The 17,474-nt window shown below is 39.9% G+C and overlaps 1 protein-coding gene across 11 annotated transcripts in view; it reads left to right on the top strand.

Annotated features, from left to right (window-relative positions):
* ANKRD44 (ankyrin repeat domain 44) overlaps window positions 1–17,474 on the top strand; it is a 134,381-nt gene that overhangs the window by 56,572 nt on the left and 60,335 nt on the right. For all 11 annotated transcript variants that reach the window (XM_061376844.1, XM_061376836.1, XM_061376820.1 and 8 more), the window contains 2 exons: window positions 4,296–4,379; window positions 12,572–12,650. In XM_061376844.1, coding sequence (XP_061232828.1) covers window positions 4,296–4,379; window positions 12,572–12,650 — 163 coding nt within the window. The remainder of the gene's footprint in view (window positions 1–4,295; window positions 4,380–12,571; window positions 12,651–17,474) is intronic.

The following is a 17,474-nucleotide window of genomic DNA, read 5'->3' as shown; positions in this document are numbered from 1 at the left end:
TCAATGGGAGAAAGTCCTAAATTAAAACTAGGAAGAGGAGTAGTCTTTGTGCTGTGACAGTGGAAGGAAATAGATGTATGTGCTGTGACATTGGGAACAGCCTTGTAATCTTGATTAATGGAAGTACTTGCAGAAAAAGATAGAGGTGTTTGGCAAAACACTCACATAATCAATACTACTTTGAATTGTGTCTTGCTACATTGTCTTGCTAGTTAAAGAGAAATGAGTACATGGACATATGTAAGTGTTGAGTCCAGCAACTTGATGTAGTGCAATTAAAACAAGTAAAAGATCAATACATAACTTCTTTTCACTCACAAGACCGAATGATGGTATATTATATCAAATCAGCATAGGAATTGATCATCCTTTCCCTATCTGACTCCAGCTCCTGTCAAATGAAAATCTGACTTAATTAAGTCCTTGTTAGTGTGTCAGAACATCTAAAATCAAGACAAAATACTTCATGTATGTCACAGTTACTTGACAAAAATTCTAACTGATTAGCAAGGAGCTTCAGCACCCGCTTCAGACATAGTTAATTAAAATGATACTTGAGACAGTCCACTTAGATACTGCATCTCTTCTGGGGTTCAGAGACCTGCCAGCGCTGCTGGATAATAGATCCGGGTTTCTTCTTTGCTGTCAGATCCGTGGAGGGGAATGTCACAAGGCCAGATTGTTTTCTGCCACTGTGGGTTGTTGGCTCCACAAGACATTCTTCCATGGGGGTTTAAGCGCTCTATTGCTGAAAAAAATCATTGTGCTTTCAGGTCAATAAGCTAATTTTACCTTAATTTTACCTGGTGGGTTGAAGTCCTGCTTGTAATTGTCCGTATGCAGTAAAGATAGGAAGATAGGGATAGGTGCCTACATGTCTGTAGATGTTTATTTTTACAATCAGTCTAGTTACAGCATAAAGTAAAGAACACTCTACCAAAACTTGATGACGAGTTTTGTACTTGTAATAGTAACTCTGTAGTAAAAGTGACATAGAAAGGTTTTTGTTAGCTGCTGGTGTATATTTTCAGGAAAAAAATGTGAACAATCCCAGCTGAAACTTGCTGTAAGAATTTGGAAGCTCTTGAGAGCTGGGCTGATGAAATGGGTGTTCATCATTCCAAAACCTGCACCTTGCTTCATTCTAAAATAGTTATACATAACCTGCTCTGTGCTTGCTTTCTGTTTGTTCTTATTATTCTTTTATTCGGAGTGTTTAACAACTTCTGAATGTGAAGAATCTTAAAGCAAGGCATTTCTATTAATGAAATAACCCATTGATGATGTTGTCGTAGGCTTTAGAAATTATTTCCCCAAACATTCTGCATCCTTATTTGATAATTAGGAAGTGTTATTATCTGCCCTTCAGGAATTTAGGGGAAAAAAAATGAAGTTATGAAAAGTTCATGCATGAATGTGGTTATCACTGAAGATGAAGAAAATAATCTGTTCAGGTCATTGGACATGCATCATCACCACATACATAACTGCACAAGTTCCATTTCATCACTGTCAGCTGTTGAATGGAGCAACACTTTTTCCATCATACTGATGGATGCGGATGCACAGTCTCAGTTGCAGCAAGAGTGCTGCAACATACCTCTGGCATACTTTTCCGGAACAGGTGACTGTGAGTCTTACATGGAAACATGTCTCAGTATGTAGTAAAGTTTCTTTAATGTGTTGCTCACTTCAAAGCTAATACCTTTGGAAATAAAGTAAAATCATGAAATAGTAAATGAGAAAAATGCCCAACTGGAGAAGGCTGCACAGCAGTGACTCAGGATGGTTATAAAACTGTACCGGTGTTAGCTCTTCTTTCCAATTCACAGTCTGATCTTTTCCTGTTATTTCTGTCTCTTGCTGTTACAATTAGCAGTGATAGATTCTATTGTAATTAATTTATAAAAGGTAAATTCCGTGGGAATAAAAGCTGAAGGACTGAGGCCTTTGCAAATGGGTACATGGCAGCTCTCTTCTGTCAGCAAATGTTATGTGTATCAGCAGTCTGAGGCTTATAAACTGTTTCAGTTAAATAAATACTGGGTTCTGATATAAGGAACTGCATGTAGATGTGTGGTGGTGGACAAAAATTGAGATGGGGATCTCATATGCATTCCAGGTTTAAAGGAACAGTTTTATTCTCAGTCTACTTTCTGTGTTAAGTAGCTGATGCTAATTAAAAAGGTCAAGCATTTCCTGTGAACCCAGGTGTCTGATCCAGATTTCTGGCAGAGGGAAGAAGGGTCAAACTCTCTTATTGTAGCCTTTCCTCTTTTGTTAATGTAACAGTGTGCAATACTTTATTCTTTCCCTATTAAAAGAAAAGCATCACCTCCAACAGTATTTTAACTTAAAAACCAACAACCAAAACCCAACAGATTTGATGTTTGTTGAGTGTCTTGCTTCTGATACTCTGAAATCTCAGCTTATGTGTGTCATCAGAGACTGGCTGATACCTTTTGTTTGAGTGCTGGTTGTACCTGCAAGTGGGTTCAGAGACTAAACTGAGCTGCTGGGGGTATTTGTTGCTTGGCCACTGGGTTGTGTTGCCCTTTAGCTTGAAATCGAGTTCACTGCTTTCCTGTTTACTTTGCTATTTAAATATTGTGATAAATGCACATGAAATGGAAATACTTCGGTGTGAGCATTCTGATTTCATAAACATTCACCGGTTCTTCATAGTGTTAGCTTTGCACTAAGTATAGGACATTTTCAGTAGTGGGCAGAAGATTAAAGTCACTTCAAACCACTACTTTTGGTAGAGAAAAATGCAGAAATGAATCTGTCTCACTGGTAGCTGTATTCTGATTTGAGCTTGGCAGATGAGGAAGAAGGGACCAGACTTTGAGGTCTGGTGTTTGCTTTCTCTGGTGGGGAATACCCTGTGGCTGTTCTGATATTGGCTGGGAAGGAAGCATGCTAAATGGTTCAAGTGAAATGCAATTTGTTTTCTTTCTTTTCCAAACATCCACTACAATACAAAAGACTGCAGACAGTTGTGATAAAAGATGCTGCCTTAGGCCTTTTTCCCCGCAGAGGAGTGGCGAGAATAAAATTCCAGTGTGAATCTTTCTCAAGGGCATAAGGGATTAATATGTCTTAAAATAGACACCATCAACTTAGAAATGTATTTTCCACACTTGAGTATGATTAATGTTGCAGTGAAAAGATTGGGTGAAAACGGTATTTTCTCTGTTCTTCCAGCTTGTTTATGAATTTTGAGATAACCTTTTTACAAGTTAGTTAAATTCTGCAGTCTTAGGATCTGTTGTGGGTTTATGTGCTGAAGTAGTCCTGCATGCTTCCATTTTGCAGAGTTATTTTAAACTCTTGTGATTACATGGCACCACAAACTCTTTGCTGCTGGTAGGACCACAAGGCAACCTGGAGGTGGGCAGCAAGCTCAGGGTGGCACACACTGCTTTTAGGACAGGTAACAGTGGAAGTGGGGCCACTGCCTGTTTCAACTATGTGCTTCAGGGAATAGGGATCTTTGTAATTTGTCCCCTTCTTTTCCGAGTCTCCAGCAGCAAGTTCTTGTAATTCACTAGGTTAGGTTCTGCCAGCTCAGTTAATAACTCAGATACTTGTCCAGAGCAAACCCAGGTAGAAGGGCTTGAAATTGCCAGCTCTAGTTGTGTAACAGCAGCTGAGCATATGCAGTGCTCCCTCCCACTGACGGGCAGTGATGCCAGCATTGCCAGAGGAATGAGCATGGCATATTGTTTCTCCCGTATGCCTGATTATTTATTTATACATTCTGATTCATAATAGCATAATAACAGACTTGAAACAATAAGATAATTATTTAGCTTCTTGGGTGGTTAAAATTAACTGTGCTGGTTGCATATTTATTCAGTAAAAAGATACAAGATGTTTAGTAATTGCCCAGAAATTCATTATCTGCATAATGTTCTGTTTCTAAATGTGTATTGCATGATCATTAATCTGTGCCAACAGCAAGCATGCAGCAATATCTGATGTAATTACTTTCCCCCTTAGATGCCAAGGAGAACATCTGGGCTAACTGCGTGTTGTTGACAAAAGTTGCCATTCTAATGGGGGTCCCTGTTTCTGCACATACACACTCATTATATGTACATACTCATGATTTCAGTTTATCCTCAAGCAAACTGATAGTTCTTGCTGGTGAGATACTCTTGGTGATGTGTTACTGGGGTCATACAATGTTTGAGAGCAGCATTAGTAAATGTCAGCAGGGATAATAGCTCTCTTTTTAAGCAGAAAACAAACAAACCTGTAACGCTGCTTCTTCTGTTTTGTTTTCCCAGCCGCCACTGGTCCAAGCGATTTTCAGTGGTGATCCAGAAGAGATACGAATGTTGATCTACAAAACCGAGGATGTCAACGCCTTGGTATGTGACTTGGCTTGTTACGTGCTTGTGATACGTGATCACCATGCTTATGAACTGTTGCAATGACAGTATTAATCATGTTCTCAGTAATTAACATGTAACAGAACGGGAATGATTTGGAAGTTAGAGATGTGGGGATTCAGTGGAATCCTAATTAGTTCTCTTGAAATATAATTATCTCTGGCAGGTGACTTTAAGTTTTCTCAGTGTATGGTAATTATTCCAAATCTGCAGGTCAGGCAGGGACATTGTTTTCTCTCTTAGTGAGAAAATGAATGAAAACAGCTGAAAGCTGCATGTTTTTACTCTCTGTAGAGTTTCCTTTTAGCAAGAGTCTTTGCAGATCAGGAGCTGCTATTCAGTGTTTGACTATAGTTGAAATAAAGCTTCACTATAAGTCTCAGCAGTGAGAGTAAGGAAGCAGTATCTTGGCCACGATTTGCCCACAAAGGAATTACTGTTCTGCAGATTGACTTATTCTAGCCAGAACAATGGTAAGCAGCTGTAAACAAGTAGTGGTTAAGTGTCTGGCAGTGGAAAAAAAAACCCCTTCACTTGGGCTTTTTGCATAAGGTTGGGCTCTCCCCTGGCCCCCACCTTTGATTTTAATTTAAATCCTTACTGTTAGAAATGAACTCTGCCAGTTCTGACTGCCATCTGTGGCCTCTGAAAGTGGTAAGAATATAAAGCAGAAGCAGAACGATGATTTCCAGGTGTTTCCTGGACTTTTGAATCAATCTTCCTTTTCTTCACGTCTTTTTCTGACATAAAGCCATCAGTTTATCCATAGTTAACCCCAGCAGTTTGTCTGGTGTAGTCTTGGCGCTGCAGCTTTTGCAGGCAGTGGGGTCCAGCTGTCTGGTTCAAAGCTGCAGAAAGGAACTGGAGAAGATCTGATTAGCTAGAGCTCCGCTCCATTTGCTGTCAAGTGGAAGGAAAGAGTTGCTGTTTTAAATGGAGAGTCTGATCAAACATGACCTTGATGTTAAGCTTTCTCTTTGATTATCAGTACCTGGTTACTTTCTTCAAAGAAGTTACTAAAAGTGCTTTTTTAAAGCATTGTCTCCCTTGAGTTCCTTCGTTGTTTTCAACAATGGTCTCAAAAAGCCAAAGGAAAAAACCAAAGCCGTCCAAGCAATAAAAAAATCCCCTAGCCTAGATGAAAATGACAGTCCTAAAATTTCCTCTGTATTTCACTTTTATTTTTTCAAAATAGCATTTCCTGTAGAAGGTTATTGCAGCTTCTCAAATGTTTTTATATCCTTTGGCTGCAAGTGTGGTAGTGATGGTTGCTAGGGAGATGCTCTCAACTGTCAGGTGTGATACTGAATGAAGAGTATGTGTTTTGCAGATGAGTACTTAATAGAAATATCATTGAACTTGAATGGTCTTGCCCAGAGTGCTGTTTGAGATGTCCATCCAAGAAGGCTTTTCCTCAACAGCTGCTTTGTCAGGAGCAACAAACAAAGCTGTTCTTTGGAGTAATTAAAAAAATACCAGTCAACACAAATCCTGAAGGTTTGTGTGTGTCTGGACAGTGATTGCAGACAAGTGTCACATGCTTAAAATGTCACTAAAGACAGATCAAAAGACAGCATATCCCCCCCCCGCCTTGTGCTGTGAGCTGGCAATTTGCACCGTGTGCTTACATTACTATTTTAAGGGTGGTTTTAATTACTTCCATGTTAGTGTTTCTTTAGTGCTTGGTTCTCACGTGAGAGGAAACTCTGACACTGTTTGGCAGCAGTTTGTCCTTTGTTGGTCGTTTTGGTTAGCTGCATTAATACTGGAATAGTTCACATAGAGGTAGGATGGGGAAATGAAATAAAACTCCATTTCTGCAGCAAACTTCCCAGATTTCTGAAGTTTTAAAAATGGGGTTTTGCAATCTGTGGAGAGAGGTTATTTGGAAGGCAGAACTAAAAAGCACATGGAGAAACTATGCAAAATTAGGGATGTATATGCATACTTCCTAAGAGAAAATCAGTCTCAGAGGAAAGAGTTTGGAGCAAATCAGAAGTGTAGAAGTTTACTTGGTTTGGGGCTTTTTTTTGTGATCTGGTAAAGTAATTAGCATCTTTCCTAGCCAGGAAGTGTATGTTGAATGAAATGGCTACATTCTGAATGCTGCTATAATTGTAGCTTCTCTTTGGCAACCAAGTGAAAGCTGTAGCTGTTTGGCTTAGAAGTGTGGGTTTAGTTCACTCTGCCTCCCTAATCCCTAGTTATGCTTTGGGGGAACATGATGCTACTTTTGCACCATGGAGGCATGGACAGCGTTATACTTGGCTGGTGATGAGTGATTCCCTGCCACTGGGTACTGCATATGCACTATTTCCATGGGAAATGTGGTCTGCCTGTGGGCAGTGTTCAGCAGCCTGTTTTCCTGGGGCAGTTGGGATATTGGGTTGGACCATCCAGACCATGTCACGATTTTCTACAAAACCAAAATCCTTCCTGTAAAATTTCCATTTTCATCTTGGTCTTCTTCTTTAGTTACTTTTCAAACTATTCAAAGTCAAACAAAAAAAGGCAAACCCCCCTTCCAGCATTCTTCCCCATAACAAATATGGTATTTGCAAGCCAAATCAGACATTTGTTTCTCTCTCTTTTTACTTTTTATCCCCTAATCCTGCATTTGCTCTTGGATAGAACCCTAAGAAATGAAATACATGCAAAACTTTGTCCTCAGAATATCTTCCATGCATTCATGTATTTTTGGTAAGTAAAAAGTATACCCACTCACTCCACAGCGAGACTGTTGAAGCAACATCAGCTTTCCCAAAACTTAGTTGCTTCTGTTTCTACAGCTGGGGCATGGTTGCTGATATGGCCTTCTGGGCTTGATCCTCATAGCTGCTTTGCTCAGTGCTCTGCCAGCTGCAGCTTATTCTCACTGCTTGTTGGTGCCAAGAGCTGCTTGTGCACATTGTTCCCCACCCACTTCCACCAGAATGAGATAGGTTAGGAGAAGGTGACGGTTTAGCTGAATTTGGTTGTTTCCATTCCTGCGGAGCTGCAAAGCCACATGTTTATCCAGGTCTTTACACACACAAGTTATATGTATTTCTGTAATATTGCTAAGCATGCTGTTTGATGTGGTCTGAGTGCTTGAGGGTACAAGTGTGCACACATGTAGGATTGTGAGTCTGAAAGGCTTTGCATGCTTGAGATTGCTAATGTGAAAACCAGCTTGTCGTTCACTTTGGAGTGACATGCTTGACATGAGGGACCTTGATATGGTACTTCAGTTATCTTGGGAACCAGAGCTCTGTCTCTGCTCTCATGCAGGGAATGACAGTTTTCTTTCTGGCACTGTGGAGTCTTGCAGGAGAATAAAATTATCCTGGAAATAGATGTTCCTCTTCTAGATGTAGTTTTGCTGTGCTGGAAAGTCTTCTGGAGCATTTAGTCAAGAACTTTGTAAGGCTTCTGCTTTGACACAGTTTGACAGTTTGGTGCTAGGTGATAGCTGTGTTTCCAGTGGGCATTTATCTCACTGTTTGGTGTCCTGTTAATTTGACAGGGAAGTAACAGAGAAATTTCCTTGTACAGAAGGAAATTGTGAACAGTTTTTCTCAGTTATGCAAGGAAATTGAATATGAAATTGCATCCACGTTTGCAATGTAAGGTAGCCAGCATGACTTCTATTTAGAGTATTTTTTTCTCTTAGAAAATACAGGTTTTATATATTTTATAAAGAAGATGCTTGAACTGTGAAGAAGATTCTGCTGGAGTTTACTGGGAGTCTGAAATACTATGAGTTACTCTGTACAGCATACTAGTATATTAGTCATATATACCTTGCTGGTGACTCGTGTTTATCAGCGTCCTTAAAACGTCGGGGACAGTCAAGGATGTCTCCATTAAAAGCTCATGGCAGAGTTGGCTGTTGCTGTGTTATTTTCTTTAAAGGCAGCAATGTCACCCTGAAATAGCTGGACACTCTGAATCTGCTTTTCCCATCAGCTCAAGTGATATATGCTCCCACATCATCACCTCCCTAAGTCACTATTGCGTTTATAAAATGGAGGGGTTATTTAAGTCTATCTTTTGACCCTTCCGTTGGAAACTCTCTCCTACAAACATTAAAACATTTCCATTAATTAGGATAACAATTTCTGTGGTCTCAATCTAGGATGAGTAATTGATTTTAAAAGTTATCTTTTTCTGTCATGATGACTACTGTTAGCATGAGGCTGGCAGTTGGAAGGAAATGTGGGGGCTGACATGAGGAAGGAAAGTGGTGGATGGAGGGGGAGAGGGAAGATGGTTTTTCTTGTCTCTGTAAGTATCTCAGAGTATTTGCCTTTTCCACCTCATGGCCACTTGGTAATTAAAGACTTAGTCCAGAAAAATCTTTGTTTCTGGGGTTAAACTGCAGACTAGGGGGATGAGAGGTTATGGAACAGGGATCTGTGTTTTCAGACCGGAGTTTCTGTGCTTGGTAATAGCAGAAGAAAAAGCACTAGGCATAAGTTACACAGCTTGACTTTCACCTCCCAGCTGGTGCTCATACTTAAGCATCTGATTTGCTTTGTGAATTACAGGCTTTAATAAAAGAATCGGAGAGGGAGGAAATCCTGCAGTCGCAGAGACTCTCCTTGTACAGTATCAGCTTTTGGCTCTCAAGGGTTGTAAATAGCCCTAGAAGTAGCTGCTGCTTTGCTTATAACAGTAGTTCCTAACCAGTTCCCAATATTCAGTTTTCCCGAAGTCAAGTTGTATCTGAATGTTTGTTTGTTTGTTTTAATGGTACATTTTGTGTTTTTACATCAGGTGTGCTCAGATGTAACAACGGTAAATGGGACAGCTGAGCAGAAGGCTTGTTTCTGTGAATGTTATGGTTAGACTTGTATCAATGGAAGTTGTAGCCATTCGTTTCTCTCTAATACAGTTGAGTTTATTCTGCCACCCAGGCAGATGCTGGCAGCTTGAAGGTGAAATCCAAACACATACCAGTGAAACCTGACAATTATTTGCTGTAGCAGTTGCATTTACATTTTAATAGTAAATTACTAGTAAATAGTAAACATCTTCTGAACATCTGCAGTTGGTATAAAAGTTCAAATCCATAATCTCCTTTGAGATACAGGCTGTGTTGAGGAGAAACTGTTGGCCATTTTCTGAACATGACTGATTATTTTACGTATAGTGATATGACTGACCTTAGCCCCTGTTCTGCTACTCTTCATGTACTCTAAGGCTCTGTGCCAATAAAGCACTTATGGACTAGCCTAACTTCAAGCCTCTGAAGGGCTTTATCAGTGTCTCTGTGATCACTTGAGGGCTTTAAGCCTGTGTTGAGTGTTTTTCTTGCTGAGGCCTTCTGTCTGCAATTGCCTGTTTGTTAAATGCTTCATTTCCTTTATCTGTGTGCTTTCTAAAAACAAGTGAGTACAGATAACACAGCGGCATCTTTTCTGTGAATTAACAGAAGTCACTGACACAGTTTTGGGGAGAGGGTGTTTATCTCATCTCAGCATGTTTTTATAGCCATTGTTTAGCTTATCTATGGTCTTACTGAGCTTTGGTTCCTCTGAGAACTGCACTTGAAGCAGGCCTGATTATTTGTCACACTATCATCATTTCTTCCCCTCCACCTCCTTTCCTTACTTTGATAATGTATGGTCAGGTTTGGGGTACTTCCAGACCTTTCCCAGAAATGACAAGTTTTCTTTTTATTCCTCTGTTTCTGTTTGTAGCCTTCAGTCTTTAGATCGTTACTGAGCTACTTGTGCTCCTTTTACTACCACCATGCCATAAGGACGTCTGTAGATGGGTAGATGCAAGTGCATGGGCCAGGCACAAAGCCAGTGAGTTATTTAAACCTGACTGAAGTGGTACATAGCTTTGAGGAGGATGCAAGGAGTGTGGTTGGGCAGATAGGCTCTAGTTCCTCTGTTTCTGTGTGAGCCCTGTGCAGAGAGTAAACAGGAACTTGAGGATGTTCCTCGACTGAGTTGCTCAACTGCATGCTCAGCTGCAGGCACTGTGTGTGGACTTCTCCCTGCCAAACTATAAACGTTGCCTGCAGGGCTCTTTCATGTGTTTTTAGTTTTCTATACCACACTCTAGGTTTTGTCACTGGCTAGTTCATGTGAGGGTGAATTCTTATTTGTGTCTCACTGTGATAAATGGAGGAACTTCAGGGTTGTTTTTTTTCTCTTGCAGAAATTAAACTTAAATTCAGTTGTGTGACTATGCCTAACTTTTTCTGAAGACTGGATTCTCACTTAATTTGATAGGATCTTGCATCAATTTTAAGAAGTGAAAGCAGACGATACTTTTCAGAGTGTTGTTCCTGCTGCAGGAAGATAAAAATTCAACTTTTCTGTTTATGTCCTATCCTCCTTCAGATATCAGATGTCCATCAGATTTACAGTTTAGTATACAACATTGCTTATAATCAATAAAGCACTGAACACCTTTGGCTCCTTGATATAGAAAATTGCTTGGTCTTGTATCATTAGTGTTCAGTTTCAAACTACTCTGTTCTGGTGCCAAACCTGGCTGTGTAGCAAGAAGCTGCTGCAGAATTTATCAGTGACAGGTACAATAGCTACATTGTGCTAAAGACATTCATGCACTCAAATGAACAAGCTAAGAAAATGAAATAAAATGATTCTATTTGTGTACAAATGTTTGATCAGTCTTTAAATATTTTTTGCTATGGATAGTATTAGGATATGTAATATGAAGCAATACTTATGAAAGGTCTCGTATGCATTTATGTAGCCCATAAAAGCTAGTGCATGGTGGATTATGTTTTAGGAGATGAGCAGATGAGAGGATCCAGCTTGTGATTTTGGTTCCTGAGTGGACACTGCTGAATGGAAGCTGCTTAATGTTGTTCTAATGTGCCTACCATGTGAGGAGGTGAAGTAAGGCATCTTTCCCTCTGACCTGTAACAACCAGGGTGTCATGTAATCTGTCTTTCAAGTGTTTTATGTCTGTGCCCAATCTGGAAGATCAAAACCCACTGCAGCAGGACTTGAGGGCTATATACATTGTGTATGGTTGAAAAAAACATACAAATACAACATTTAAACGTAACTTATTCTGGTGACCAGTGGCTCGGTGCCTTTGAAGGCATTCCAAAAGAGCTTGCGGTTGATGACCTCCTGGGCATGTTAAAAGTGATATTTTATTTTACAGTCTCAGAGTTATGTTTCAGGGAGAGTGAAAATACCAGCAGGGTTTCTGTGCTAGTATCATTTTCAGGAAGTGGTGAATCTGTTACCAGTTTACAGTATTTAATGCTGGTAGGTTGTGATTTGATAAGTTTGATTGATAAGTCTCCTAGAACTTACTTTATATTAATGAGAAACTGAAAAGAAATACATTTAGCAGTAGAAAACATGGGTCAAAGAACATGATTAGCAGTATTAGTAGTTGTTGCCCATACTACAATGTTTAGCAGTTTCTTTTAAAGGCCTGTGTTGTGGAATCATCTGACTAAAGCAGTAAAAGAAAGGTGGGTTTCTTCTGGGTTTGTAAACACTGCATTTACACCTCTTGAAGGTAGAAAATTGTGAATGTGTGACTCCCTAAGGCTGAAAATTACAGAATAAAAGTAGGTGTATTTCAGAAGGTGTATATATGATTATTAACAATTTTAAGTTTAAAGACACAGATCTGACTGATAATATTTTCTTTATTTGTGTTCCATCTTGGGCTGCTGTAGACAACTAGGTACAAGAACCTTTGTAGACTTAAGGGGATTGCATCTTATCCTTATGTGTGGTTCAAACCATTCTCCAGAGATATCCTTCTGATGAGTCCGGTGTTATATTGCTAGCGCAAACTGCATTGCAAAGTCTAATGTCCAAAGGCATCTGAATTATGTCACTGCAATACTTACAGTGGGAAATGTTTCCAAAAGAGACCCAAGGGTGATGTCTTTCCTCATTTTAGATTTGATTTTATCTACCTCTTATTGATGTATCAGAGTAAAGACAACGTCTCTGACAGGTCTGGTGGAGCCAAGTGATAAAGTCAAGGTTTATTGGGAGGAAATGTGTTGTTTAGACCATGAACTTCGTTCTTGCACTAGTTAAGGTTGCATTTCTAGTTATAAACACAAATACACATAGAAAAATAAACACAATCTATACATCCATTGCTCTTTAGCACTAACGCTTGCAGTTATTGATCGTGTTTTATAACTATATAATCTATGATTTTGTAGGATGCCGAGAAACGAACTCCTCTTCACGTTGCATCATTCCTGGGAGATGCAGATATCATCGAGCTTCTCATTTTGTCAGGTAAGGTAGTACCCCTCACTAACCGATAAAGTAGCTAATCACAAAGCTGCAAGGAAGACCAAGCAAGGCATATGAGTGAGCTTTGGCCAGTGTCTGCTTCTGAGTTTCATAGAGCTGGTCGCAGTTGTTGCAGACTTAGAAAATATCTTTAAATGTGGTGATACAGTTATAAAACATGCACTGTGACTGAGGGGAATTCATAAACAAAGCAACTAGGTTTTGAAAACTTCTCAACATTCAAACTGACAGTATTTGTGCCTTGCTGAAGTACGCATTTGAAATGCAGGCTTGTGTCCTGGAGTACAAGCCAAGAATTCCTCTTAAGCAAAAATTATAATGGAATAATAGCAAAAAAAGTTATGAATGGGTTTGAATGAATTGTAAGTGGTATTTACATTAAACACGTGGGTCTAAGAGATGGGAAGCTGATTTGGAGAATAGAAACTGTGCAGTAGGAAGTATCTAAACAAAAAATCAAACAATGTTTCCAGAGTGTTGTAGTGACAAAAAACATGATCAAAATATGTCAGAACAAAGCATAAAGCAGACACCTCGCAAGAAGTACACACAGGTCATGGCAAAGTCCTGGATGTGCTTGCAGTTTTTTTTCTACACTGGAAAACTGTAAGAATAAAGTTATGGGGGTTTTAGAATGTGGGATTGAAAAGAACCTTATGGCACAAATATCTAACCCCTTGACAGCAGCCTCACTATGTGATTGGTTTCACAAATTATCAGACTGCTTCTTCAAATATTGCTTTTCTTTTTCCTTTTTATTTAGAAAGTTATTTCAGAACTGTCAGTCTGGTGATTGAGGCACCTTCTCATTTCCAGCCTCAAATCCTAGAGCAATTCATGCTGGAAGGGATTTTTAGAGGTTACCTGATCCAACCCCTTCTTAGAGCACCATCCAATTTCCAAGGTCGACCAGCTGCTAATGGGCACATGCAAATCACACAAGGGTATTTCCTTGGGTTACCAGCCTATGCACACCTGGAGAAGGCAGAAAATGAGAATTCAGTTTGCTGTAGCTATGCAGTTCTGTACATCTGTACATCTTTGGGTGCATTTTGAGTTGTCTGAGTGCTTAATGAGGGTAACTAATTGGACAGACATCACATACCGGATCTTTCTGCTCTGATGCCAGCAGAGTGATTTAAATGTACAGGTTATGCTTGGGTGGGTTTTCAGTATGCTAAATGCAAGCATGGTGTTCTTCACTGGTAGGTAAGAGTTAATAAACTTAATCTGGGCATGTGTTCTTGCAGTGTGTGTGTGACGTTTGTCATACACTGTTCCACTGTGGTGTGAGAAGATTGCAGGAACAATGTCTTCTTTCAGGTGTTGCAAGTTACAGCACAGACAATATCCACATAAAGAAAAAAGTGAAACCATTCTGCCCACTTCTTCATTGAATGCCAGTAGCATAGAACATGTCATGGTGAACATTCTTGGTTTTTTCACATTCCTAATGAAGGAGTGAGTGTTCTTCTGGGAGACTTAGCTCCAGCATCTGACTGACAAAGTGTCATCCACAGACTATAGGGTTTGTCTGGTTAACAATGGTTAAAACGAAGAGGATGTATCTTGGGGGTATTTTATGTGTCAAAGTGAGTGTGAAAAATTTATAATGTGGGCTTTTAAAAATTGGACTTTGTCAATGGAACTGTGCTGGGGTTCAGTCTGCAGGGACTGTCTGGATCTTCAACAAGTAGCTCAGCTTGAGTCAAAATTAATCTTGTGTTGCATATTCTACCTATTCATTGTCCTTTAATCTCTGAAGTATCATTACTCATGAAGAGCATGAGTACTTGTATCCAAGAGCAGGTTTGGAGGTTTCTGAAGTTTGGAGGAACAGATTTATGAGTTATTATAAATACCTCTTTGTTATTGCGATCTCTTCATGAACTAGGCTCCAAAGACAACTGAAGCATCTTTCATTTGCTTCACCTCTTCATTGAGTATGCTGTATTAGTAAAAGGGTATCAAAAGGGATTAACTGATCATAAAATCTCGTTACTTGAGTAGAAAACTTTGTTTTCGCAGAGAGAAAACACACATAAATGGTTGCTGTTGGAGTCAATAATATTCTCAGCATGAGAAGTTAGGAGGAGTAGCAATCCATTGCATTCTGTAGAGGGCTCAGGAGAGAAATTAAATGAAACATGCACATTCTGAGATTTGTGGCCCATGGATTGGTGGCAGCACAAATAAGTGTAGTGTCTAATGAATAAAACTTCTTCCCCGGTGGCTGAAGACAGACCAGAAATGGTTTTCTAGGTAGTCAGTGAAATGGATTCTGTTTGGGATTGATAGAAGAGAGTGTCAGATCACTGTTATGAATCACCGCAGTCCATTAAACGTCAGAGCTAGGTAGATTTACACTACCTCAAAGGTCTGATCTGTAATCATATGGTTCAAACTGAGCAATTGTGCTGTGTGGTTTGTTTTTCCAGGCTGCATGAAAGGAGGAAGCTTTGAGTACTATTCCTTCACCTCCTTTTTGTCAAGAAAGGAGAAAGGCGAGGGCAACCATCTCACATAAATGAAGCTCTCTATGGTGACAGAGTCATGGATGTGCAAGACTGTCAGGGCAAATACAGGTTCCATTCTCATTTGTGTTGGTGCCTTTACCCCTCGTGGGCTTTCAGCTGGTGCCCAAGGGCATAATGTTTGAGCTAAATTCCTTACCCCTTGTTCCTCACCAAGGAGATTTAGACTGTAGAATCTAGATTTATTGAGACCTGTGGCTTTGGCAGATGTCCTGGATGGAAAATTGCACTTTGGTTGGGATACAGAGATGTTAACTTTATTCCTGAAAGCCAACATCAGGTTGTTTATTTTGGATCTCAGAAGAACAGAGGCAATTTCAGATTTATTTCCTCTTTTGGCAGAAAAATTCGAGAGTGAAGGATGGCAAAGATTACAAAACAGCCATATTAAAGGAAAGTGGATTACAGAAAGTTTCCGCTCTGTTGGTCTTATCTGTAACATTATATGTTATGTTGTCTACTTCAGCCTCACAGAGCAAATTCAACAGCTAACCCTTTCCTTCACTCCCAAGACTACAAGCTCTCCCAAGGGCAGAATGTAGAAAATGGGGCTGAGAAAAGGTTTTACTGTGGATTGAGTTCTTCCTAACTGGATATTTTATGGGGTGGGTGGGTGCTGTGCCACCTGAAAGGATGCTAAAGGAAATCTTTGAAGCAGCTTATCTTTCCAAGGAAGATTGTGCTATGAAGGACAACAGATACACCAGTTTGAGTGTGTTATCAGCCCTCTTTGTCCTTATAAATACACAGATTAATTCCTGGAATATTGTAGGAAGTGCACTGAAACATGTTTAAAGTACTTGTTCTAGAGTGAAGAGAGGGACACTGAATTGCTGGGTAATTCTGGGGAAGTGTTGTGGGATGGATTTGAAGATTGAAGCTTCTGATTTTTGGACACAGCTCATTTTAGGTGTTTTAGCATGTTTGAGGACTTAGAATTGGATTTCTGTTGTCATTCAGTGCTTGCAAAGAGCTGTCCCCTGGGCTGTCGTAGGAAGGACACTCAAGTTTGTGAAGTATAGAGAACACCTTTGAACACATGAGCATTGCTCCCCAGGTGCCTTCTTTAACATGGCAGATATTTTCTGTCCCTGAAGGACTGCATCAGTACTGGTGAAGGTTTTTTCACTGTCATTAACCGTTGCCTGCAAGGAACTGCTGGGAACCAAAAAGCTGCATTTAGGCATTTTACAATGTCTCTTCAGCAGATGGGCACCTCAGTAAATGCACAACAGCAGCTCCTGTATCAGGTGTCAGCTCAGTTGTGCAGCTCTTTAAAAACAGAAATCACAAATATATTCAACCAATGCATTGAGTCAGAGATGTGGGGGCAGTTTCACTTTGTCACATGGAAAGCCCCAAAGCACAGAGAGGTAAAGGGATGCAGAAAACAGGTGAGGAAGAACAGGCTGACAGCATGCTGTGTATTATTTTATTTACACTGGTATTGTTTTGCTTTTATTAATTTTTTAGCTGTTCTCTTGGCAAATGTTTCACTTTCTCAAAGGGTAAGTGGATCAGTGAAAAGCATGAATAGATGCTGATGGGGACACTTCCCTGGGGTTTCTAATCGTGCCATTGGAGATGTGGAATACTGAAGAATGATGTTTGTCACACTTTGCTACTCCACACAAAAGCCTTTCTGATTTGCAACCATCTGCTTGTAGGAGTTGGTGAATGGGTAGAAATAAACCAAAAGAAACCTTAGGTAAGAACATAAGGCAAAACCCCAAGGCAAATACAAAATAAATTTCTAAACGTGAAAAGAGGTATTTGGTGGCAATCATTAGGAATTAATCCATACAATTTGCATCCCTAAGACCTCTACCAGGCCAAATCAGCTTTGGCATCCTGTCAGCTTCCTGATGGTGAAGGTTATTGCCTTCCAGTGCCTCTAGAGCCTCAGGCAGTGTAGGCAAAGGGCTGGATACTAATGTGCATTGACCATAATGTCCTTCTCATGAAGGCAAAATAAGCTAACAGCTTCCTTGCTTAGGCAGAGTCATTAGAAAACTCTTGAAACTTGTCTTTTCTAAAGGGTGTTTTTCCTCAGGTACCAGGTTCTGAGGTGAGTTCAGAGGATTGCCTCTAACTGCTGCAGTAATTAGGAAAGTGACTTTCTTTTCCCTGCAGCCAAAAAATTATATCCCAACTTGTGCAAATACGAAAGAACTTGTTTCTTCTCTGGATGTCTAGAACAATTCCCAGTAACCACCGTGATTCACAGGCAAGCCCCTTAATATTCCTGAGAAACAGCTCTTGGAAAGTATTT

Source organism: Neopsephotus bourkii, unplaced genomic scaffold, assembly GCF_033783945.1.
Source record: "Neopsephotus bourkii isolate Nb327-2 ecotype Australia unplaced genomic scaffold, CSIRO-AGI_Nbou_v1 NB_196, whole genome shotgun sequence".
NCBI classification, from domain to species: domain Eukaryota; kingdom Metazoa; phylum Chordata; class Aves; order Psittaciformes; family Psittacidae; genus Neopsephotus; species Neopsephotus bourkii.
The sequence above is the reverse complement of the archived record's forward strand: the minus strand, read 5'-3'. Positions and strand labels throughout refer to the sequence as shown.